Source organism: Drosophila montana, unplaced genomic scaffold (assembly GCF_035044405.1).
Source record: "Drosophila montana isolate Dmon_TW-CO22-7 unplaced genomic scaffold, ASM3504440v1 contig_402_1, whole genome shotgun sequence".
NCBI lineage: Eukaryota > Metazoa > Arthropoda > Insecta > Diptera > Drosophilidae > Drosophila > Drosophila montana.
In genome coordinates, this window is record NW_026998739.1 from 6,007,795 (window position 1) to 6,034,644 (window position 26,850).

At 34.0% G+C, this 26,850-nt stretch overlaps 1 protein-coding gene across 3 annotated transcripts; it reads left to right on the forward strand.

The window, feature by feature from the left end:
* Window positions 1-1,870: 1,870 nt before the first annotated feature.
* mol (dual oxidase maturation factor 1 mol) lies at window positions 1,871-24,423 on the forward strand. 3 transcript variants are annotated; one of them, XM_064697542.1, is made up of 8 exons: window positions 1,871-1,997; window positions 4,647-4,795; window positions 8,037-8,234; window positions 9,147-9,204; window positions 9,278-9,412; window positions 22,660-23,091; window positions 23,149-23,740; window positions 23,808-24,423. In XM_064697542.1, the coding sequence occupies exons 3-8, from the start codon at window positions 8,070-8,072 to the stop codon at window positions 23,848-23,850; spliced, it is 1,425 nt and encodes a 474-aa protein (XP_064553612.1). In that variant the 5' UTR covers window positions 1,871-1,997; window positions 4,647-4,795; window positions 8,037-8,069; the 3' UTR covers window positions 23,851-24,423. The 3 variants fall into 3 exon arrangements, with proteins under 3 accessions (XP_064553612.1, XP_064553611.1, XP_064553610.1); XM_064697541.1 differs by having other exon boundaries at window positions 1,911-2,026; XM_064697540.1 differs by having other exon boundaries at window positions 1,917-2,220.
* Window positions 24,424-26,850: the final 2,427 nt, after the last annotated feature.

Here is a 26,850-nt window from a genome sequence, read left to right on the forward strand (position 1 = left end):
TTAAATTGTACAAAACATGATCATAAATTTTAGTCAGCTGGCGGTATATTATGAATATTGAACTTTAAATCTTTAATCTTATGGTCACAGCCTGAAACGAGTTTTATTAAGGAAAACTGCCCAAATAAGATGATCAGCTGATACAGATTTTTTTATTTTAATATTATATTTAGCTGACTTAAATCTACTTTTGGGAAAATTTAAGAAATTTTTATTTCACGTACGAAAATTTTATTCATTTGTACATATCTGAAAGATATCAAATAGGACTCCCAGCTGATACGAATTTTTTTATTTCAATATTTTCTAGAATATATTAATAAATTTATAATTCATTTCAATATGATATATGTCATAAAAATATATTCCTTAGATAAATCTTAAAATGAAGGTTAAGGCTTAAGACTTAATTAATAATAATAATGAATAATAGTACTATTATATATTACAAAAATAGATTTATAAGATTTTCGATTCAATTTTATATATTACATTAATAAAACATATATTCCTTAAATAAATATTTTAATAAATGTATAAGGTTTAAGACTCAATATTGATTATAAAAACAAAACATTAGAAAAATTATTAATTAAATGATAATTTATATTTCTAAAACGTAAATTCATTAGATAATTATTTAAATACATATATTAAGCTTAAAACGCAACATTATATATTGCATTCATAAAAAATATATATTCATTAGAATTTTATATCATAAAAAACTATTTTTACCTTATTGACAATATCTTACATATTTTTAATTTAAGTTTACTTATACCGCTCTTATACCGCTTCATCGTTCAAGTTTTTTATTTTTTCATATGGTTTTTAATTTTTTTTCTACTATCCTGTTTTTAAATTGGGGAAATATTATATATTTAATCTCACCTTATCTTATCGAATCTTATTTTAAATAAAAATTAATTTTGATCATATTGCAATTGAAAAAATATATATCACAATATAAGCATATAAACTTTTAATTAACACTTTGCTTATGCACTTGGCTTGTTAAACAAACTATTATTTCTTTGCTAATCTTATGTTAGTTCGATCTCCACTGAGTTCATCAGAGACTACAACTGGAGTTAAACTACTAAAATATTTAATGTACTTATTTATACTTTAAGATCTGCGTGTGTGTGTATGTGTGTATATATTTTATGGCTAATTTGGCACATCATAAAAGTTGCATCATGCGCTCGTCTGGGCCTGCGTCTGCCTCCTCAGTGTGGTTCTGCCTGGTTTCGTGTTTGCCTACCAAATTTGCGACTTTCAAGATCTCTAATGACATCGACATATATGTATAAATATATATATGTATATAGATATTCGAGCAGAGATCAAAGAGGCTGACACTATGATTGCTGCACGGTAGCCGGCACTAAAAATTCAATTAGTAAATTAAATATTAATTATATGCAATGCACAAGCGTCGGTCATTCGGATGCTAATTCAATTAGCAGACGGTTCCAACGTGTCAGCGATTATCATCGTTACTCTGTTTGGTATTTTTGTGACAGCTGGGTATTTTTTGTTTTTAATATTATTACTATTTATTTTCAATTAATTGCTAGTTCTTGACTTGATTATTAGTTTTGAATTGTGCGTGAGGTCGCCTCAAAGTGAGCGAGTTTTTCTTTTAGCTAAATAGGCTGGCAAGGTCCCAGCAGCAGCAGCAGCAGCAGCAGCAGCAAAAGCAGCAGCAGCAGCAGGAGCGGCAGCCCTCGTGCCTGTCCAGTTTTATTAGAGCATAAATTCACACACTCACTTTGTCGGCGGGGCTAAAGAGCTTTCAAGTATCAAAGCTTTTGGCGCTCACTACAAGGTTGGCGCTCTCTGTGTGCGCGCGCTCTCTGTGTGTGTTTTGTCTTGCGCTCAGCGCTTAACGACGCTCAGTTAGCCAACGACAGGCGTTTGATGCGGACGCGACGGCGCAAGTAAATAGCAACGAGACGCGAACGTTGCGCGCAGGCGCAGCCAACAATCACGTACATACGTCGATAAAGTGTGCTTTTTGGTTCGTTTGCTTTTGTTTTCTGCTTTTGTGTTTTGTGCTATGTGCCGGGCGCTAAGTTAAATTTAAAACAGCAAAAACATATAAAAACCAAAACTTCACGCTAAAGTTGGCAAAAAATATATATAGAAATCGGTAAACAAAAACCGCAAAACGGCAGCTAAAATTGTAATAGTTTGACGAAAAAAAAGAAGACGGTAACGTAACGGTACAATTTATGCTCGTCTTTCTAGTAATTTGTATTTATGCTTTGTCTTCGTCTTTCCTTACATACACATATTTCAAATAAAATAAAATAGATGTGCCTGAAAAAAATGAGCACAAAAAAGTGTGCAAAGGCAATTAACAGCCATAAAATATAATACACATAATTAGAGCTAATAAAAAATTGAGCAAAATATTCGCGTAGTAATGAAAAATTATAAATAAACACAAAATGCATTGAAGCGTATTTCGCAGTTGTAGTTATTGTGTTGTAATTTTGTTTGCACAAGTTGCGCGTATAATAAAAAAGTTACTATAAAAATTTTGAAAAAAACAACTTAAAAATACAAAAACAAAAAACTCGAGTCATCACCAAAATTTCCCACTAAAATTAACAAAATTTAATAACGATTCATAATTTATTTATTTATTCTCAAACGAAATCTATCAAAACATTGTGAAAAAGCAACGACAAAAATTTAAGAAATTAATAAATTAAAAACTCATAAAGATAAACGAATAAACAGCAAAAAAAATCAATGCGAGAATTTGGAGGCTTCTGTCTGCTTTATATGCATATACATTGCTCCTCACTCAAAAGCTCTCTCCCTCTCGCTCGACATGCATTGTATTTCTTATGCACGTTTTCCCTTTGCCTTTGTGTCGTTTATACAACGCGCGCTCATTTTTTTTTGAGAAGGTGGTGGGCTTCTGTGTTGTAGACTTTACCGTTTGATCGCTTTATGTGTGTGTGTGTGTGCTAATGCGTCAAGTGACGACAGACGCCCATTTGTGCTATTGTTGTTGCTGCTTTTTTTTTTGACGGTGCGTTTTCTTAAGGTGCGTTGCTGCAGCCGCGTGTTGCTGTTATTTTCATTTCTCTGTCGATTACTTCATCTGTTGTTTATTTCCTATATGCTGTGTGGCCGTATGTAACTGACCCACGCCAAAACTGACCAGCGCAAAAAGCGCTGTAAAGCAAGAAGCCAAAAACTATCCGCACAAACAGCAGCAAAAAAAGTAAAAAAAATCGCACAAAAAGCCGGTTGAAGGCGACTCTTACATATTTACACGCACCAGTGCTCATTGAACACACACAGCAACAACAAGCAGGCAGCAAACAGAAAGCAAAAGCGGCACAACACAAAAACCTGTAACGCAGTCAGCGACGCGACGTCGACAGAGCTTTTAAAACATTTGCAGTCCGCGCCGCGTCATGATTATGTCAATTTCATGTTTACTTCATTTCCTCAACCAAAAATAAAAGTCAAGAAGTAAGCGTCAGCCAGAAGGGGAGAGCAATAGCAATTTCACTTTCGTTGGACTTGAAAAGCTGCAGCGTGCTGTGAGAGTGAGAGTCAGAGAGTGAGCGAACGCGCCAGCTGCATTGGATGCTGCTGCTGGTTTAGTGGGGCGTTGCTGCTGCTGTTTCGATGTGTTTTGTTTTTGCTTTGCTCTGCCATCGCATAGTTTCGGTTTCATTTTGTAACTGTAATGCCTGTGCCATTGTTGTTGTCTACTGCTTGATAGACACACGCAAAGCTTTTTATTTTTATTTTTTCTTTCGTTGAGTCGTCGTGTAGTAAGTAACGTAATAACGTAATGCGCTTTAAGATTTCCACATGCAATGCGGCGTCGCGACGCGTCGTCGCGTGTTACGTTTTGGTGCCAAGTCCAGCGTTGACGCCAGCAGCAGCAGCGGCAGAAACAGTTGCATTGTTTTTGTTGTTGTTAGGTAATCGAGGTAATAATGCGCTCATATCAGTGCGACGACTGCGACGGCGACCGCGTCAGCGACAGCGACAGCTCCTGCAGCAACTATGCGAAGGTCAGCAGCAACAACAACAACAGCTACAGGCACCCCAATGAGATTTTCGATTTCATGTTTTTCTTCATTTTTTTTTGTTTTACACATTTTTTTGCTATTAAAATTTGCGTGCTTTTCGCGCTGTCAGTTTGTGAAAAATTCTAATTATAAATGAAACAATTTATTACCGGGTTTTAAAAATAAAATGCAATTTATGTGCCAAGTCTGGCTGCGTTGACTAGTTAAAGCCAAAAACCGGTTTCTGGCAACACCAAAAGCAGCAGCAGCAACAAAAAACAACAACAATAGCCAGTCGGTAGGTGCAAGAAAAAATAAACAAAAAGCCAAAAAATAATAAATAAAAAGTGAACAACTCAAATATTAAGTAGAAAAAAAGTTTAGAAAAATAAGCTTTCGCAAACACATGTAAAAAACTGCGAAAACAATGAATTAAAATTTATAAAATACAAAGTATAAAAACAACTTAATAATTTTATATGCATCGTTTTGCAATTTGTGTGTGTGTGCGTGAGTGTGTGTGTAACGTACTTCATTAATCAAAAATAATCAATTAATCAATTGATAATATTAAATGCTAATTTTATCGCTTAGATATTATTTAGCGGCTGCTGCGTCTTTAAGCTGCATTAAAAATTAGACGAAATTGTGAATCCAATTATCGAGATCAAAAAAAAAATAAATAAAACAATACAACGAGAAAAAAATAACATTTTTATGCCGGTTTTTTACTGACAAGTTTGGTAAGTGAACTTTGCTAGAAGAAATGTATAAGAATTTGATTTTTAACACTGAAGGAAATTAAATTAAAAAAGCGAAAATAAAATGATTGAATAAAATATAGTTAAGTGCAAACATGAATTGTAAGAACTCAAGATTTAAAACGGTTTGGTTAAATATTAAAAACAAAGTCGAACCTAAAATAGCATCATTCACAGTGTATATGATCATCCCCCACTTAATTGTAATATGTTCTGCGTCTCTCTCTTGTTCTCTATCTTTCTCACACATACTCCCTCTCTCCGACACCTCCCTCTGTCTTTACATATATATCTCTATCTTTCTCCCTCTATCTTCCTCTGTATCTCACTCTTTCTCTCTCTCTCTCTCTCTCTCTCTAATTGCATAAGTTTAAAAGTTATTAAAATTAATTATTTTTGTTATCTGTGAAGTTAATGTTTTTAGTTCAATATCAATATCGACAGAAATTCAATATCGAAATGAAATGTTCTACTCTGAGTAAATAGAAGTAAGACCTTTTCGTCATTATACTCGGCTCACTGTACAGTAAAAGCTGGCTTATACTTACGTGTTTAATTGCAATCAGACCGCGCCGACCCTCTTTCCCTATTGAGAACAGGGCATAACAATTCTAGAGGGCCTCACACAGAGAAGCAAAGGAGTTGAGCTGTAATATTTTGTAGCTTCATTAAATCTCTTTTAGTGGCACAAACACTGATTGCCCCTTCGGGGCTCGTCAACTTTCACAAAGTCAGAACTTGTTGTATTCGCTGTTGGGGAAAAACCCCGTTGTGCGGATACTTAAACAATTCAATACCTCAACAATACCCAAAGACTCAGTTACATCCGCGTGCCAGCGTACGTAACAAGTTGCGTATGAGCAATTCTCTTAATTCTCTTTTTGTTTCGGCACCCTGCGTCCGTGTAAATGACTTAAAAGGGTATACAAAAGGCGAGCAGGCGTATGTAGCATTGTTTATCGTAATTACAATTAGAAGTCGAATCCCTCGACAATCGTCCTTAGAACATAATATGTTTAAATAGGCGTGCTATGCGATTCGAGTAAAATATTGGGTGGATTTTTTGAGAAATTGCCCAGAAATTAAACTCCAGCTTAAATTTTCGTATTGCATGTTCATATTTTGTATTTATCCGTAACGGTACTCGCAGTTTCCTTTCTCAATTACAAAACGCCTTTCTTTGCGATTCTCATGAATTCAAGTAATGACTCAGTTTGTTGCTAGTTTTTAATTGTACCTTATAATAATTCTTACTCGCTCTTCTCCTCTGCCTCAACTATATTTCTTCATTTACTTTTGGATAATATTCATTTTTGTTAATCGATTTAGTTGATAGCTGCTCAACCAAGTGAGAAACCCAAACCAGCTAAACTTTAAACTTTAAACTATATACCAAAAGCTAAAGTATCGTTTTCTTAATATCTGGTTTATTGAATTTAACGAAACAACGCCTTGACGTTAAAATGTTAATGGTTTTTATTGCGTTAAATTAAAGAAGAAAAAAAACCGGATTTAAAAAAATGCACGAAAAACTACAAGTTTCAGCTAGTCAGCTGTGGCAGATTATGTATTTAGTGTATTTAGTATATGCCACATTTCGGCTAGGGTATTTAAATATTCGTCACGCGTAAGCTATTATTAATTCTCACTTATTCAATTTGATCGGCACTTAATTATAACTTTTGCCTACGTCATTCTAACAACAAACAGCTGATGATGATGATTGTTACCGTTGCTATTTCCATTGCTGCCGCTGCTATTGTTGCTGTTGTTGCCACCACATCGAGCCCTCCTTTGACGGGTTTTGTTTTGTTTGAATCCGGTTCTAAATCTTAAGCATTTCTGGTTTTTTTTTAATATTATGAATCTTTCATTTTGTCGAGTGCTGAAAATTCAATTTCTTTGTTCAACTTCATTTTGCTGGGTTATTAAAGTTTTTATTTAATTTTTTCTGTATTTCTATCTTTACATTTCCGGTTAGGGGGGGTCTTAAATCGAAACCTCAACCTCAGCTTCTAAGTTGCCCTGTGTTTATCCAACTAATTTAGCGCTCAGATTCAGATTGGTTGCATTGAGCTGCCTGCTGCCTGTCACTTGTCTATAGCTCAGCTTCAGTCGCAGCTCAGCTTCAGTCGCAGCCGCCGTCTCCAGCTCAGTTTATATTTTTAGGGGTCTATCTGCGACCTAAACGCTTAGTCACGAGCTGAACTGATCCGTGCCGAGGCGAAAAAGTGCACATCCATCTGCCACTTGGCCACAGCTGGCATCTGTATAATTCGCATACCCTAGCAAAGGGTATTATTATGTTGTCACAAAGTGTGTAACGCAGTAAAGTTTATATAGAAATATAATTAAATATAAATAAAATAAATCGAACACAAGCTCGCAAATTTAAATATTGTAATCTTTTTCATATAAGCAAATATTCAATTTCTATATTCTTTAAAAAACGAGAAATCAAGAAATTGTCACTAAAATTAAAACTTATAAAAACTTCGAGCCAGCTAAAAACTTATCGAAAATGATTAAATAATTAAACTTCTTATTTCCTTTGACAAATTATTTATTTAAAAATTTTGATAATAATTTCTTAACAATTTCAATTTGTTAGAGCTCTTATATCCTATAAAATTTTTTTTTGAAAATTTCGATAATAAATTCTAAGCAGTTTTAAATTCTAAAAGCTCCAAATTCATATGAAAAGCTTTTAAGAATTTCATATGAAAAACTTTTTGTTTATCAAGATATTTGCAGTAAATTTATGATCTATTTAATGTGCCATATTAAAGTAACATTTTCTCAAGTTCGAAAAAACGAAACTTGAATTTCTGTATAAAAACTAAAAGTGTATTTATTCGGTCAGGGTATTTCTCGAGATCGAAACACTAAAATCAAATGAATCTTGATTTCCTCTTAAGGAACTGACAAAGTATTTCTATTCTAAGGGTATTTAATCGTCGGCGGCCTTAATTTACCTGTTCTTGTTATTTATTTGTATATTTTGTTGTTGTTGCATATAGTAAGACCTATCTGCCCACGATGTGTTCGGTTGTGGTTTTAGTTTTTGGTCTTGGCTTAATTAAGCATCGTTTTTTTTAAGCACGCACATGAAGTATGAAAATCTGTTTTTTAATTAAGTCTTGAGGCTCGCATCTACATTCATTACAAAATCTTTGGCAGACATTTCAATTAATTTTCTGTTTATTTATTCAATCTGTTGCAGCTACCACCGACATATATAGAATATATAACTAGCATGAAGGGCTGGTTTGACGCATTTCGAGACGATGGCGGTCCAACGCTTTATTCATTCTCAAATCGAACACCCGTCACGGGCGATGTGTCCATTGTGGCTGTATCTGTGCTATTTGCCACATTCTATGTGGCATTTCTTGTCATATTTCCGGGTGTACGAAAACAGGTGAGTTTGAAAGGGGTTTGGAACGGAAGCATGACTTATATAGAGAAAAACCTCTCCATTCTTTTTTGTTTGTCTTCTTTACATACAACTTAAAGAGTTGGCAGACTCTGTTTTTTTATGCTAAATAAAATTAAACCAACGAACTGCAAATGAACATATGAAAAGTGAACCCCATGAGCTTTCTAATGACTTTTAAATGCCTTAGATTATTTAAACCTGTTGTACAGGAAATTGTGGCTTTAAGTTTTTTATATGTTTTTTTTGTATACCTTTAATAAACGTTACTTTTTATTCTAGTTCCTCGAACTAGTTTACGTTCAGGTCAAGGATTTGCAGTATTCTTTAACTACCACATTACAATGCCAAAGAACCTGCTCTATACAATATTTATATATGCATATCATGTACATTATATCACTTACCATATTACGTTTTAATTAACTTAATGATATCTCCAGTTGGGTCTGGCTCTGGGGTCTGGTCTGGACTCTGGGTCTGGGCTCTGGTCAGGTACAAGTTCTCACGCTGTTGCCGGGTTGTCTGTCTACGTCTGACAACTGACAGCTGTAATCATAATCGTTGGCACGTTTTCAATAGATGTCAGATATAAATCCATAACCTGTTTGCGTGGCACGCCCTTATCTTGCCCATCTCACTCTCTCTCTCTCTCTCTCGCTCGGTTGCCCAGTTACCTAGTTGCCAATTGAGTGGCTTATTCAATTATCCAACGAATTGGCCAACTTGTTGGCCATAACTGGCTTTAAAGCGCTTACGTCTTATATAATTGCAATTATGAATTGACACACACACACAACCACGTACACACACACACACACAGGCACACCCAGTGCCAAGGCAATCAAATAGCTTTAACATCTTATTAAAATCTGCATCTCGATTTCAAATTTACAGAAGTTCACAACATTCTCGACGGTCACACTTAGCCTCTTTGTGGGTCTAGTCATACTGAGTGAGTATACCCCGCTGCTCTGAGCTGCGCCAGCTTTTTTATTCATCTACCTTTACTCTTGCCACGCTTGCAGTCACCCGCCTGGGCTCGGCGTGGCATGTGGCACATGCAACCATCATTGCACCATACAAAGCTTTCTCACGCGAGAAGCTGCCCGCCCGCATCGGCACTCACATCGGCTTGATGCACGTCAATGTGACACTTACCGGTGAGTTGATAAAACAATGTGTATAAAAAAAAATTATGTATGTATATATATATGTATATAAGCAGAGTATTATTATTTAAGTAATGGGTTTATTTTATGATTTTTGATATGTATATACATTTTGCTAAATTGCGAAAAAAATATATGGCATAATATTTTCAACAGAAATTGATAATAAATATTGAAAAATTCCTTTTTATATTTATTTTAAATTTTCCAAATATATAATTTGTATGATATTTTGATTTTATTTTTAAGGTAAACGAATAACTTTTAATTTTTTGGCTTTCTTATGTATATAATTTAAATAATTAAAAAAAAACTAAAATATATATAAGAAATGTAAGTTATTAAATGTTATTTGTTTAACTATAAAAAAAATATTAGACTGTCATATAAATCTCACATTTCATATATTCTGGAAATTATGTGTTAAAAAAAGGCTGATGATTCAAATTCTGTTAAATGTACATATATGCAATGTCATCACAAATATGTATAACGTTAAACTGTTAAAAAGTTAACAAAGCTCTGCTATCACCTTTTAAAACCGTAAACTACGTTTACATAACCTTGTGAATTTCCTTTTTACTATTCCCTGGTTAACATTCATATATGATCTTATATGCTCTTATGTTATAGCCTAATTCCACTATGCTCAACATTTGTTACATTAACAAACTTACTATTCCGCGATTCCATTAGCAAGTGTCAGTTGTCGGTAGCAACTGAATGGCAAAAGTACTGCTTCTCTAAATAAACAGCTGATCGGTTTGATTTGATTTAGTTAAGCACCGTAAAGTTTTCCTTCCAAAGGTCAAATATTACATCCTCGAAGTAGAGGTTGCATTTAATGGAATGTTTGCGAGATTTGACTATCTTAAAATATTAGAAACTGTGGAATTGTTAGAGTGCGAATACCAAATTTTTTTGCAAATGTGATGGCATACTTCACATACGCAAAAAATTTAAGAATTGTTGATGAAATTAGGCTATTCAAAATTTATTAAAAAGCCAATTAAATAACTAAGGCAATTTTATTCAAAGCTGTTTAAAAAAATAAAAAAATAGCTTATATTTTCAAACACATTAAAAAAAGTTTTTACTTAAATTAGAAAAATTTCCATAAATTAGAAAATGTTCTTAGTTTCAGAAAATGTTATTAAACTAATATTCTACCATTTACAAAAATCCGAGTAAAATATAAATTTTAGAAAATTATTTTCTGAAATATGGAAATATTTTCATGTTGTGCAAAGCTTCTAAAATTTGTAAAACTTTTTTTTTAGTGTAGAGGTGAACGAAAATAGTTTCTAGTTTCCATCTTTTAAAAATATTATATATTATTTAAAATATATATATTTTAATATGTATCCATCTTGGAAGTGTCTGATGCGAAGCACCTAATTTTTAAACTCTTCGAGCTGCCCTCGTCCCATCTGTGTTGATTGGCTGTCGTTATGAGTTTTATAAAATGTATTTGTTTGACGTTGTTGTTAAATCAGACACGTTAACATCACCAACAAATACAACAACAATAGCAACAGCAACAAAAACCAGCAGCAGCCACACAACTTCCATGCGGCCCGCCCCCTTTCGTGCTGTTGATTGAATGGCTTTTGTTGCCAACAGGCCCAAGATTATGAATGTATTACCAAAAATAGTTGTTTTAATTCATTAGCAAAGATGTATATATAGATATATATATGCCCAGCTAGGGTGCTGTTGTCGTGCCCCTTTGCCAACTGATCCCAGGCGGAAGATAAACGACTCTGAGGCAGCGGCTTGAAAATGTCGCAAGCCGCAACGATTGAGCAATTTTCGTTCAAGATTTGAATCGGCACTCAAAATGATTTTAATTAAATTTTCGGTTAGGGTAAAGAGCAACTGTTGCAGTTGCAATTTGGCCTTTTGTCTAGTTCGTCTGGGCCTGGCTAATTGATTAGCCTCTGTGGAAGTCGTAAAAAAGATATATATAAATATAAAACCGACTTGAAGTATATTTAGCCCACTGAGAGCGTGACGTCAGCAGCGCGGCTTTTGGATTTGTGTGCTCTATGGCCAAGTGCCAAGTCAAGCTGCATGTCACGATTCCCGCATAGACTTCAACAATAACAACAACAATAAACAAACAACAACAACAATCGCATAAAATGCCACTCAACACCTGCGGAAATATTCGCACAAGTGACTGCTGACGCGCTGCCTCTCAGCTGGGTTTGTATGTATGTATGTATGTATGTATGTATATGTATAATACTCGCAGTCGCACTCGCACTCGCACCCATACTCATGCGTAGTCGCATTTGTTTGTTTGCTTCATTCACTCATTCACTCACTCAATCGCACATTTGTTCATTCATTGATTCGTGCACTCGACGAAACAACAACGGGAAAGATACAATAGGAAAAGGTGAAATGGTTGCTTCGAGCTGCCGCAGTGAATCAATTGAAATGCCAACCCAGTCGAAGTAATCCCAGCCAAATGTTAAATCAACCAGTCAGCCAAGAGCTGCAACTACAACTTATAAATAACATATAACAATAAACTTATTGTCAGTAATTTAACTAAGTAAAGATTAAATGCTCTATTTGGCATGTATAGGAATCATATGTACTTATATATATACATATACAAATATTTACATTAATATATATAATGTATTAATGTATATAAACATATTATATATTAATGTAATGCTTTATTTTAAAATAATATAGGAGTTTTCACAGTTTTTGGATGATTTTTATACTCATATTTCACAAATATGAGTGAAATTCAACCATCCTTGGTGAAATGATTTTGTATATTCCAAGTTGTTCACCTATTTTTCGGCTTGGTTTCACTCTCATATTTCACACAAATGGGTGAAATTCCACAGTGACACTTGGTAATATCGGTACAGATATAGACATATATACGGCCTTAAATATATTAATAGATATACAATTTTCACTTATTTTTCGACATTCACGCATAAGGGTGGAATTCAAGAGCCCTCAGCCCTATGAACCATAATAATATACAGATATAAATACACATGTAATATGAATATACATACAAATGTTTTTATAGATACGGCTATAATATATTCATTAATGTAGATATATGTTTGCCAAGGCTAATGCATTTTTTTATATTTTCTAAATTTTTCACCCATTTAGCACATACGGGTGAAATACAAGAGTATAGATGCAGATGAAGATATAGATATGGCTATGAATATTTATTTATATACTATATATATAATTGGCAGGTCCAAAGACTTTTTTTAAATCTTCTACATTATTCACCCATGTTCCGGCTCCATTTCATACATATGTGTGAAATTCAGAAATTAGGCTGATAACTTTGTTTATTTCTTCACAGATTGTATGTATACCTACTTTTGTTTTCATTTTCTTCTACTGCATCCACGGCAATAACCAACTCTATAAGAATGCCGTTATACTCTCTTCCACATGCTCTTCAATGTTGTCTGTTGCTGGAGTTTTTTTTCTTGCTGAAAAGGAAAAGCTCTTTGGCTCTCATAACTGCAAGCAATTTGCCTGCCCAGCGATTATGTCGGTTACCATATTGGGTTTTAGCTATAACAGATTCTTACCTTTTGCCCCAATCCGCCAACTTATCTTGCCCCTTTAGCTCCCCTAAACACCTCTCAGCCCCCGCAGCCATCGCAATGTTTCAGTAGCAGTTAACAGACTGACGCTGATGCCAAAAGTGCTTCATGTTCATTTCAAACTGCTTCGAGTTGCCATTGTTATTGCGCTTGTTGCGGCTCCCGTTGTTGTTGTTGTGCGTGTGTGTGTGTTTTGGTGTGTGTGTGTGTATTGCTGTGGACGTGTGTGCTATTGTGGGCGTGTGTCAGCTTGTGGGCGTTGCTTGCCAAAAGGGCAAACGTAGCTGCGCTCAAGTTGACTGGCAAAAGGCAGCAAAACTGTTGAAGTATTTTATGTAGTTGATTTAGTGATACCCTATATATGTTGAGAACGGGATTATTAGTTGTTCAAATATTTGACAGGCAGAAGCGCATTTATCCATCCACATAAGGTATAATAATTCTTGGTCTGTCGGTTTATTTAAATGGACGCGTTAATCTCATAAATTTATAGAGACCTTCAAATAGTTTTTTAATTTGTTAATTAGTTTGTGAGTTAATTGTGTACCACATACAGAAATAATTTTTCTTTGTTTTTCAAAAAACTTGTTTCGTAAGTGGATGTATATAAGTTAAAGATTATAGGGATTATAGATAGATAGATATAATATATGAACTAATGACAGCAAATTTGGAATTGAGGTTCTCGTAGAAAGTTTTGATTATAAGATATCTTTACCTAAAAGTTGGGCGAAAAACAAACAATTGTCAGAGACGAGGTATTCATTTTTGATTCATTCACATGATTAAGTACAGTAATACAGAAGTTATTTAAGAATATACTTTATTCGTTGTATGAAAATGATGAGAGTAGAAGTAGGCACAGCTGTTGGCAGGGTATTTGCTAGTCTCACATCTTCGCTTAATACCTTTATGAGCATATTTGAATATGATAATTGCGTGTGTCAATCCGTGGCAGGATGATTATATTGGGTAGTTCAGCATAGTCCAAAGCTGACAACTTAATTGTTGCCCCTCGAATTCAAATTGAAGCGCTTTGAAGCAATGTCAAATGGAAAGACTACATGAAAAATATCAAATGTCTAGGTGTAATAATTGGGAATGCGGCTAAAGCATTATTATTGCTACTAAGATAAACGCCATAATAATAATAATAATGATGATAATGATGATAATGATGATGTTGCTGGTATTTATGTGATTGTGCGGCCAATTTGCTTGCCACTTGGCCAAAGGTATTTGTTTTTTTTTTCTGCCATTTTCTTCCACTGCATTTTATGATTTATGTTTATGATATTGCTGCTATATGGATTTATATAGCTATGCCTTGCATATCGTGCCGCAATGTTGTGGGTGTGTGTCACGCTCCATAAGCTGCCACCTTTAGAGGCATTTGGTTTGGCTAGAACTGGATTCTTTTTGTTTTTTGTTTTTAATAGCGCACCTGGCTTGGATTCAGTTGCAGTGGCTCCAATCAGGCGCCTGCGAATTGCTCAGACCTTATATAGCCAGGCTATTGATTGCGCCGTGTGACGCCAAGCTGCAGTCAAATGACTAAGCAAACAAGTTTCCGTTTTTCGTTATTTATTATTCTTCGAGTTCAACATAATAATGCATGAAAATGGACAATGGAAGTTGTCTGACGTTTTGGCTAACTTTTCGATATTCTATAGCAATTTTGATTGAAGTTAATTGCACAAAAGAACTTGGATTTTTTTTTTGTATACATTTTGAAGAATTTATGCAATTAAAACTGAAAAAAAATGTTAAAAAAAATTAAAATTTAACTTGCAATAAATTTTTTTGTTGCAAATTACAAATACTATTTAAAAGTAATTTTCTTCAAATTTAATTATTTATTAAATTTCTCTAAACGTAGTATTATTTTTAAATAATATTAGTATTTATAAGAAAATTAGTTTAAAATACGATTTTTTTAATTTCAAGACAAGTAATATCTAATAATGATTCTTATAAGCATATTTTATTTATTTATTATTTATTTATATATTTATTTATTTATATTCACTTAAATATCGTTCAATAAATAAAGTTAACGAGGCTTTGAAGCAACTTTAGAAATACTGATTTTTATGGTTATTTAAGTCCTATTCAATTTACGTTCATACATATTTATAAAATGCAACTGGCGATGCTTGTAGTTAAAATTGTAGAAATGCAAAATAAAAACGAAAATTAAGAGTTATTGTTAAATATAATTTGCCTTAAAGTTAAAACAAAACTAACGCATCAATTTGATAAATAAAAGAAAATAAAAGTATTGCAAAAATAAATTAAATTCAATTAAAAATATTATTAAATTTGGTTTTTCTTAAAATAATCAAAAATAATAATTAATATTTGGTATACAATTACAAATAATATTTTAATTTTTTTTTTAATTTGAATTGTTTTTCACCAGCCTTATATAATTAAATTAATTAATGAAATTAGATCAAGTGACAAGCCTTTAAAGCAACCATAGAAATAGAAAAATGATAAATGATAACTATGGAGTTTTTTGGTCTGATTCCATTAACATATATATATATGTATAAAGAATGCAGTAGGCGATTTTTGTGGATGGAGATATACAAAAAAGCATTGAAGTAGACTGGCGCTGACTTGTGGAAATGATAAAGCAAAAATTAAATTGAAAATTGTTACTAAATATTATTTTAAATTTGCAGACAAATTATATTTTATAATAATTATTAATTTTATTTTAATTCGAATATAAAACTTAAGAATTATTATAAATTTTTAAATTTTACGACATTTGCTATTATATATTATTTGAAATTTTAAAATAAATTACATTTAATAGTAATTGTTTTAAAATTTAATACTATAATATAATACTTAATTTTAATTTATTTTAATCTCCCAAATATCGTTCAATATATAAAATAAGCGACCTTCAGAGATCATTTAGACTATATATAAAGCATGCGAAAAATATGATAAATACTTTAAGGTTTTTTTTAGAGAGAGAGTATTTTTGTGATTTGGTCATGAACGGTGTGACGCATAGAAGGAGACATCTCCGACTCCATAAAGAATATATATTCTAAATCGGCATCAACAGCCGAGTTGATTTGTCTGTCCGTCTGTCCTTTTCTATGAGAACTGGTCCCTCAGTCTTAAGGCTATCGTCTTGAAACTTTGCAAGGGTCCGTCTTTCGGTTGCAGGCACTGCATATGGAGATATCGGCCAGATCGGTCATAGTTGTATATGACAACTATATAGCTATATTGCTGCTTTAGGCACGATTCATTAAACTCAGCAAATCCCTACCATTATATATTTAGCGTAGTAATTAGGTTATATATATTAGCTTGCGTTTTTCCGAATCACGCCCACTCGTGCAATGTTAAATATTATATTATTTATATTTTGTATGCATATATTTATTTATTTTTTGTACAAATTTTTTAAAGTTATTTTTAAGTACGTCAAGTTCTATTTTGCTAGCTTTTATAATGAATTTGGACATGCGGCACTCGAGAGTTGTCAAAATGATGACAGATGCGGAACATACATTTATTTTTACACACATTTGTTTATACAGAGGCGGGCGCGGGGGGTTGGTTAAACAGTTTTAAGTGTTTTTTTGTTGTAGTTGCTGCTTTGTCGTGTGCCTCTGGTCTATTGTCAAAAAATGATTATTAATTCATTTTTGCTGCCGCTGCCAAATTATGCGAGTTGTCTCCTCCTCCGCCCGCCCCATCAGCTCCCCGCTATCCCAGCTCTGTTGCCATTTGCTTGCCACTTTGCGGGGCAGCAAAGTCAACATACAGAAATCAGCATAATCATCACTTCAATTTATGAAAAGTCATAACAAAAATAATAGATATATATATATTTACTTTTTTTTTCTTATTAATTTACAATTTTTGTTGCTATGCGTGTATTTTTTTTTTTTTTTTGCTGCTGCTGTTGTCGTGTGTGTACTTAAGCGCGAGCTGCCTCGTTGCCTGTGCCTCGAGCCTCGAGTATCAAATAGGAAAACATCAATTTTATTGCCGCAGATATGGTAATTTTTGTTTTCTGTGTTATTCTACTTAATGCTGTTGCTTGTTACTGTCGCTATTCTCTTGTCTTTAATTATTTTTTGGTGTCTATTTTTTTTCCATTTTTTTTTTAATCTGCTTAACTTCATGTACGACAAGTTTCAGGAAGTTCTGCGTAGCTGTTCGAAATTATTGAGGGCGGTGAATGAAAGAGTGAACGCTGTTTTATTTTTCCTCTCATTTATTTGATAGGCTTATGACGTCTATAGCGTAGTTTAGTTTCTGCTCAAAACGAAAAAATTTAATAATTGTCGAAGTATGACAGATTTTAAATAAAATGGTTTTCTCATGCCGTCAAAAACGAATTGGTTGACCAAATTACTTTTAGAATTTAAAATGAAACTGCATTTAGATTCGTAAAATAGTATGACTGGAAAATAACTTAACAAAACGATTAATATATAAAACAATATCGGTAAAGTATAGAAAGACATCAATCTTGGCATCATCCAAGACCAAAGATATATATTCACCAGATTTACACTGATTGATATACACTAAATTCAATCTGTCATCACTCATTAAAGATTTGTGGACAAAAAATTGTATATACAAAACTTCAAAATTGATTATATTTAAATTAATGAAATTTATATGGTAATTAGTAGCATTCTTTACAAATTCTATTCGATCAATTGTAATAATGATCGATTGTGAAAATGATCGATTGGTTAAATGCTCGACTTTTAAAGTGATCGATTGTAAAAGATATCAATAAGCCCACAATTGGCATCACCCAAGATCTTCATAAACAAAAATTTTTTTAATTTTTATATAGAAATTATTGGCGTACAAAAACAATTACTGTCTGAATACGTTTTTGAAATGTATTAAATTCGTTTAATATATAAAAATACTCATATTCGATCATTCTTGAGCTGAAAGATTGTGGAAGACATCAATAAGCTCACAACCATCGATATATCGACTTATATTTTATTTGGCTTATGCTATATCTTTATAATTTGTAAAAATAAAATGGCCATATATTTACTAATATTCGATAATTGGTGAAGATTGTCATTAGTGAAAGACATCGAAAAGCCCACACCTTTCGATTAAAGTATATTCGCAAAATCGTTTTATATTTTATTTCGCTTTATGCTTTATCCTTATAATATGTAAAAAGTGTTTAATCAAGCCTAGCTTGCCTTGGTTACCCTGCTTTTAAGCCTGATCAAGAATATTTATATATACATATATATATACCTGACTTACACATTTAAAAGGGTAAAATGATATTTTGAGTCACATTGTGTTAAACATTTTGTATACGCCTGTTGATGAGTTTCAAAATTTTATAGTAATTCCCACGCTTATAATAAACGTATACTGAATTTGATTTCTTACATGACTCATACGCCACGTAAGCTGCTTATGAATTGTGCCTGAAATTGATGCCCAAATTGAAAGCTGAACATTGTTTAAATTTGACAGCCTATGCTCAAGTCTGTTTAAATTGACAATTACATAAATACGTCAAATCAGCAGCTGTAAAATGTGCGGTGACAATTCACATTTCGGCCTTAAACTCGGACCAAGGTTGTGTCTCGGCGCCCAATAAGGAAAAGCAAAAACACGAAAAATAAAACCAATCGAATAAAAATGCGTTAAATGTCTACGCAGTGTCTGCGATCGATCGATCATAAAAAGTCATTAAACTGCCGAATTGATATGATTTCCCAGTTGGTGGCTGCTCGAAAATCAGCACATTTTTTTTTTTTTGGGCTTGGCTTGGTTTTTTATTTATCGCTTTTTTTCGAACCGGTTCAATTTGTTCAGCTATTTGGAATGCCAATTGTAATTGGGGATTAAAGCTTTTATAATGCAGATATTCAGGCGATGCGAAGGGCAAGCGAACAAGACAGAGAATGTGAAAGGTTTATAGGAAAGAGAATGGATATGATAAAATCGAGAAAGTAAGGAGAATAAGTACCCTGTTAGACATTTGCCTTACGTTTTGTGATAAGTTTGATGCAAATATCTTGGAGAACAGAATATTTTGCCATAAGAGCGTACTATTCGACCGATCGTTCCTATTGTAGCTATATGATAAAGTGGGCCGATGTTGATAGATTTTTACATATCTGTAAGTAGCGTAGTGAAACTTATAAATATCGAATTTAGTTTTAATATCTTCATAAAACGTTTTCTGAACAGGAACCTATGTTTCGACCGATCTTTCCTATGGTAGCTATATGATATAGTTGCCCGATCCGGCCGGATCCGACATATGTAAAGTTTCAAGGCGATGAGAGACTAGTTCGTATAGAAACAGACAGACGGACAGACGGATTTGGCTATATTTACTCGGCTATTGCTGCGGATCTAGAATATATATACTCTGTGGGGTCGGAGATGCTTCATTCTGTATGTTAAATACATTTGCACAAAAACATTAAACCCTTTTTACCCATTTTTAATGGGTTCAGGGTATAAAAAGAAGCGATGGAAAAAGTTTTTCTTACTTAATTAAAAGCTTACAATTCAATTAAGCTTTAATTAATACAACGGTTGAGCTGCTTCCCACTTTTTCGCTAAGTGTAGCCTCTAAATAACTTATTTGTGCAACACATTATGAGACGCAATCTAACGGCTGCCGGCTCTTGATAAACAACCAATTCAACGGTTCATTTGACAGGCTCGTAACATGAGCGGAACCCTGGCCCAAACGCGTGGCAACCAATTTAAAAAAAGCAGCAGCAACTATGCAACTGCAACACCTTCAACAACGGCAATAGCAAATTTGCAACCTTCGCGGTTATGAAAAGCAATTGAAAAATCGCTTCCTGTCGCAGCCGGAAATTGTTGCAGCTGCAAACGCGTCAAACTGACGGCCACGCGGCGTATGCGTAACGTGTGCAAAGGCAACGCACCTTGCCGCTGCCTGCAACCTGCCCACGTTGCACGCTGTTCGCACTTGCAATTCATTGTCAATGGCTCGACGCTAACTCGCGCTAACCTTACATAACTGCAGCAACAACATTTACTAGCCAAGTCGAGTGAACGGCTCAAAAGTGCAACAACTACAACAACAACAACATCGCATAATCAATTGCAGTTGCTGCTCAACAACAACAACAACAACCACAACAACAACATGAAGCGTTTGCATATTTTGTTAACATTCGTCAACATTTTCCGGTTTACAACAGCGCACGCGCTTTCGGTCCAGCTTACAATTTAGCGTGAGCTTATGTGTGTGTGTGTGTGTGAGTGTCTTTATGTGTATGTGTGTGTGTACATGTGCGAGGGTCATTTCAAACATTCTTGTGTAGTAAACTAGAAAGTAAATAATATATTCTGGTTAATAAATCTTAATGCACAAAAGCTGTCTAAAATATGGGAAAGTTTTCCAAACATCTGCTTTTTCTTTTTCTAAAAAGCAAAACATCCCCCTGAAATATAGCAAAAGTTCCGTAATGTCCGAATTGTTTTTTCTAAATAGCAGAACAGCTTTCTGAAATATAAGAATAAATACCAATATCAGAATTATTTTTTCTGAAAAGCAGAAAAACTTGTCTCACATAGAAACATTTTCCAAATATCCGAATTCGTTTTTCTAAAAACTACTAAAAATCAGAATTTTTGTTGTTAAAAAGTAGAAAATACTAATTTTATGAACCGTAGAAACAAATTTTCTGAATAGAAGAAAATATTTTGTAAACATATGAACATATATATAAAATATGTATAATATTTATAAAAGATATGCAATATATTCAAAAATATATATAATATGTATAAAGAATATATATAAATATCTTAGTTTAGCCGGCTAGAGATCAATTATAAAATGGAAAGGTCGCTAAAACCAGCATTAAAACCAAATATTTATAATATAAATTATATATATATATATAGACTAATATCTATAAGAATGAGATTATTTATTGGAAATTGAGAAACATAATTAAGCGACTTTTTTTTTTGAGTGTACATTAAAGCCTGAGGTGTTGCTTCTTATCTATGCTAAATGCTCGGACGCCTTGTTGGCTGAGAGGAATTGCTATCTGGCGGCATTGCATTACACCCTTCTTCTTTTCGTATATGCCAATTAGTACAGGGTATAAAATATAATATATGTATATTGAATAAATTAGTCCTAAAAAATGGTTAATATTATATAATAATTTAATTAAAGATAATACGATATATTAAAAACAAATAAACTAAACTAATCGATATATTCTCTTATATTTAAAGTTGTCTTGTTTTATATTTGTTTGCACGCTCTTCTCTTAACTAGTTGGCATTTAATTTGCATAATTTATGCAAATTATTTTGTATTGAATTTGTGCGCCTCTCAAGCGGCCAAATAGCTTGCTTAAAAAGATTCCGCATTCGTACTCTCTGAGAAACTCTTGCACTCTTCAGTTGATGCGAATATATACATATATAAAAGTGTATATTCTTGTATATTGTGTTTAGCTTCTTAGTGCGTCATTGGCTGACTAATCGTTTAAAGCTAAATCACAAGAAATATGTATATTTTGATCAGGAGAAACTTAATCAAAATCGGCCTGAAAATTGTTGCCTGCCTTTCGAATGTAAACAAAAACTTTTATAGATCTTTCGGCATCAACCCACGCTCTTAATTCTCAGCCGATTTTTGCTTTCAATTCTAAAAGCAATCCATAAATCTTCTTTTTTCCGCTTTGGTTGTTTATTTTTTGTTGCTACTTTTTAACAGTTAAAAGGGGTCTTCATCAACAAAAACTTAAAACTCAAATGATATATGATTATTGTTGTTGTTAACTCTTGACAGTGGAGCCGCGCATGTTGCCGAAGTGTCTGGTACCGAGTGACAAAATATGCAGAAAAAAAAATAAAAGCATAAAAACAAAATCAAAGAATGAGCTAAGAAACAAAAACCTGGTAAAACAAAGCATATGCTGAGAGACGATCTCTTTTGGCGGCATTTTAAAGTAAAAGGCATTATATTCTTATTTTTTTTTTTCGAAAGTCAACAAGAAAACGCAAGCGACTTAATGCAAATAATATCCGGGGGAAAAATACGATTTAAGTGAGTTCTTCAAACATTATAAATAAAACAAAAACTTAATTCTATTAAAAATACATATTTAAAAATATATGATTTTTTATTTTAAAATACTCTCTAAATAGCACGAAAGATTAACCATTTATTTAAGTCATGGAATATTTTCAAAAAGCCAGCCAAATATGAATATTTATTAACATATTTATGTTAAGTGTGAATTGCTAAACAGTTGCTAAAATGTAAATGCGCTATTCGTATAGATCGATATCAAGTTAAACAAATAATTAAATGGTTATTTATTATTATATAAGTATTTAATGTGCTGTAAAAAATTGAAAAGCGCGCTGTTAACAGCTTTACGTTGTGTCAATTTAAACATTTCTTCAGTAACAGGAGAAACAACTGTTATAGAAAGAAGATTAACAGCGCAATGTTATAGATCGGTTTTTAATTAGGCTTAACAGCGCACTGTAAATAGCTCTCTGTTACTGTTACTTTAACATAAACCGCAAATAATGTTATTTCATTCTATTTCTTCCTGACTCTTGCAGCCATTCCCATTGGCAACTGGACACCGCCGGATATTGATTACAACGAACGCTTCTCATGGGAGGGCGCCACCGATATGAGCGCCAATTATCGGCTGGCTCTGCAGCGTGGCCTGCCCTTTCCCATACTCACCGTGGCCGAGTATTTCAGCTTGGGTCGCGAGGGTTTCTCCTGGGGTGGACAGTATCGCGCCGCGGGCTACTTTGCCAGCATCATGCTGTGGGCCTCGCTTGCCTCCTGGCTGCTGATGAATCTGTTGCTGTTGGCGGTGCCGCGTTATGGCGCCTACCTCAAGGCGCTGACCGGCGCGCTGCTCGTCTGCACCGCTGTGGGCTATCATTGCCTGTTGCCGCAGCGGCCTTTGTGCATATTTCTGGAGGGCGGCCGCCTGGAGTTTCACTTTGGCTGGTGCTACTGGCTGGTCCTGGTTGCAGGTGAGTTGACAGCCAAGACTCTGGCATGCCCGCAGCTTATTTGTATTGCATTTTTAGGTATACTCTGCTTTATTGCCGGCGTGCTGATCTCCATTATTGATCTGGTCTGGCCGCACACATTCTCCACGGTGCTGGAGGTGTACTATGGCACACCTTACGATCGCCATGTCATCTTGGAGGAGTCGAGCGATGTGCGCTATCGCAAGCCGCGCAACAGTCGCGGCCTCGAGGATCCGCCCGGACTCGGTTCGCGCATATTGCGTCGCCTGAGCTCCAAGGCGCGCGACATGCAGCATGCCACAGCGCCGCGACGCGGCAGTCCCGCCGGCGTCTCCAGCAGCGGCGTCGAGAATAAGGCGTTTCAGGGCGATGCCCCCAAGAGTCCTTGGCGCCATCCCTTTCGACGCGCCCAGCAGCTGCCGCACAGCGCACAGCACCCGCACTCCTCGCATGCGTCGCTGCATCATGGCCAGCAGCCGCATCAGCATCATCATCAGCAGCAGCTGCAGTTCGTGGGCGGCGGTCCGGTGGGGACACATCCCATGCACCACATGCAGCGCACCCTGTCGCAGGACTCGGGCTCCAGCATAGCCTCGGCTGCGGTGCAAATTTCACCGCTGCATAAACATGCGATGGCGCGAATGTTGCCGTAAGTAGCACATGAATTGATCGACATATAGCTACCCTAACAAAATCTTCAACTCATTTATCCTCAGTAATCCGCCCGTGGAACGCATCCGCGACATGGATCACTGGTGAAGTCCAGTGGGAAATGGGAGCACATCGAAGAGCTCCCTGAACGAATTCTTGACAATTCAACAAACTTTTATTGACAAAAACAAAACAACAAAAAAATGCTACAAAACAATTTGTGATAATTTCTTAATTTAAAGGCAAAGAAAGGAAAACTTAAAAATTGACAAGATCGCATAATTTACCTGACGTACTTATAAAAAAAATTTAATGCACTTAACTTTAATTAAATTATTTTAAATATATAAGTTAAACAAAATTTAATTTGTAAAACTATCGATAAATTTATCTGAGACGTGATGTTCACTTGTGATAAGATAAGATAAATCTGCCACACGACGGACACAGAATGCGTGCATTTTAGTTATATTATTATAAATCAATACGATTCGGATAAATACGGATAAATACGGATAAATTCAATTATGTCTTAAATGAATTCCATGCCAGTCTATGTAACGATTAGCTTAAAAACAAAAACAAAAAACTATTATAAAATGCGTGTAAACTAAGTTTTTAAGTTATGACAATGTTTTAAAAATATATGTATATGTATAGCAGCAAATGCAACGACCTAAATTCAAGCGATTATATAAATACCTAGACTTGTAAAGCGATTAGTGACCGGAGAGAAACAGATTACGGGAGTATTTGTTATACCTTTCTTATATATGCAATCATCAAATCTAGTCCAAGTGAAAATATCTACATGTATATCGTTTATATATATCTAAATTCTCAACCATCTCTCAAGCCGTTCTCTAAATCCATGTTTAAACCTCATATTCGTGCAAGTAAGTAACTTAGTTAAACCAAACTTCTCCCTAATACACTAACAAAAAAAAACAAAAAAAAAAATAAAAAGACATCAAATTAATAACTCTACAAACTCACTTCAAAAACAAATTTTAATCATTTTAAAATAAATATCTTTTGCTTCATAAATCTAAAACGCAATTTCAGCATGTTCAACTTAATGCATTTGGAAACGCATATCAAAATTTCAGCATGTTCAACTTAATGCATTTGGAAAACATGAATATAAAACACATTGGAAACATTTTCATCAAAACTAATTAAACAATATATAAATCATTATTATCATATGTCAACATTAAATTGGGTGAGTCATATTTTATAGTTATTCTTTTAATATAAAGAAGCACGGTCTTCACCCGTCGCTTGTTGGAATATTAATTGCAGACTCCAATTTTGATGCCCTTGTAGAGGGTATTAATGTTTGGTCATGAAATCTGTATCGCATAAAGATATCTTAACTCGGCATTTATTAGTTTTACTATGCTTTTGATATATAAACCAAATGTTATTAATATCGGACTACCATAGGAACAATCTGTCGTAAATTAAGGTCTTTTATAAAAGACATGTATTTAAAGATATCTTAATCAAACTAGGCATTAAAAAGTTTCAGTCTGCTCCCTTCATATATGCGAAATTTGATCAAAATCGGACAACTATATCATATAGCTGACATAGGAACTATCAGCTGAAAAAAGGCTCTTATGTAGAAACCTTTAAATAACCTTTCAGAGGATATTATAATTTTATTTTATATTAAGATACTCGACCATACTCGGGATTTATTAGTTCCACTACGATCCCCATATATGTATATGGAAAATCTTATCAACATCGGGCCACTATGCTATATCATATAGGATGTCATAGGAAAGATTGTTTAAATTGCACGGCAAGATACTCTGTATTCCAAGATAATTTCATCAAACTAAAAATATCTGTAAAATCGTAAGGCAAATGTCTACAAGGGTATTAAATCTTCGGCGTTCCGCAATATTCTTACTTTCTCGTTTATTATACATATTTCCATTCTAATTATGTGCATTGATAAGCTTATTTCAGTTTTTATAAAAAAACAATTAAATTTTTATCGATTTATCAACTGATATGCCAAATAGCCGAAGCGAAGTCCAAAAGTCTGAAATATTCTAAAATATGGGAACAAACAGATATAATAATTCAGATAGAATATAGATTTGTTATAGTTGCGCTTGACAACATATATTTTTGACTATAAAATAATGCTCGGATAACAAAGTAAAGATATTGTACAACTTCGATAAAATTTCCCAAAGTTTGAAGGTAACTGACTTTTATTCACTGTTTTAGAGGCCCATCGAATCAAGTATTTTTACTTGATATTTCGATTGTAAAATGTTTACTAATTTGTATACCCTTGCAGAGGGTATTATAATTTTGTCGTGAGATGTGTAACGCATAGAAGAAGATATCTCCGACCCCATAAAGTATATATATTCTTGATCAGTATCAACAGCCGAGTCGATATAGCAATGCCCGTCTGCCCGTCTATCTGTTTCTATGCAAACTTGTCTCTCAGTTTTAAAGCTATCTTTATGAAACTTTGCAGAAGTTCATCTTTCTGTTGTACGCAGGACATATGTCAAAGCCAGCTGGATCGGACCACTATATCATATAGCTGCCATAGGAACGATCGGTCGAAAAGTGGGTTCTTGTATGAAAAACATTTTTGTTTATCAAGATATCTTGAATTTACTCGGCATTTATTAGTTGTACTATGCTCCCCATATATATGCAAAATTCTATCAACATCGGACCACTAAATCACATAGCTGCTATAGGAACGATCGAAAATTAAGTTGTTGTATGAAAAACTTTTTTGTTTTTCAAGATATCTTGACCAAACTCGGCATTTTAAGTTTTACTATGCTCCCTCCATTTAGGCAAAATCTTATTTATATCGGACAACTATATCATATAGTTGCCATAGAAACGATCGGTCGAAAATTAAGTTGTTGTATGGAAAACTTTTTTGTTTTTCAAGATATCTTAACCATACTCGGCATTAACTATTTTCCCTGTGCTTCTAAGATACGGGCAAAGCACTATGAGCATTATGAAAAGGTTGGGTCTGTAAGGGTATTAAATGTTCGGCGTGCCGAAGATAGCCCTTCTTTCCCTTTTTTTTTCATTTACTTGTTCATGTTC

What these genes read in the sequence shown, in the direction of transcription:
- mol (XM_064697542.1), top strand. Translation starts at nt 8,070, where the DNA reads ATGAAGGGCTGGTTTGACGCATTTCGAGACGATGGCGGTCCAACGCTT. An exon ending in TTCCGGGTGTACGAAAACAG is followed by an intron (nt 8,235 to 9,146) that starts GTGAGTTTGAAA and finishes TCAAATTTACAG; the next exon opens with AAGTTCACAACATTCTCGAC. An exon ending in GCGATGGCGCGAATGTTGCC is followed by an intron (nt 23,741 to 23,807) that starts GTAAGTAGCACA and finishes ATTTATCCTCAG; the next exon opens with TAATCCGCCCGTGGAACGCA.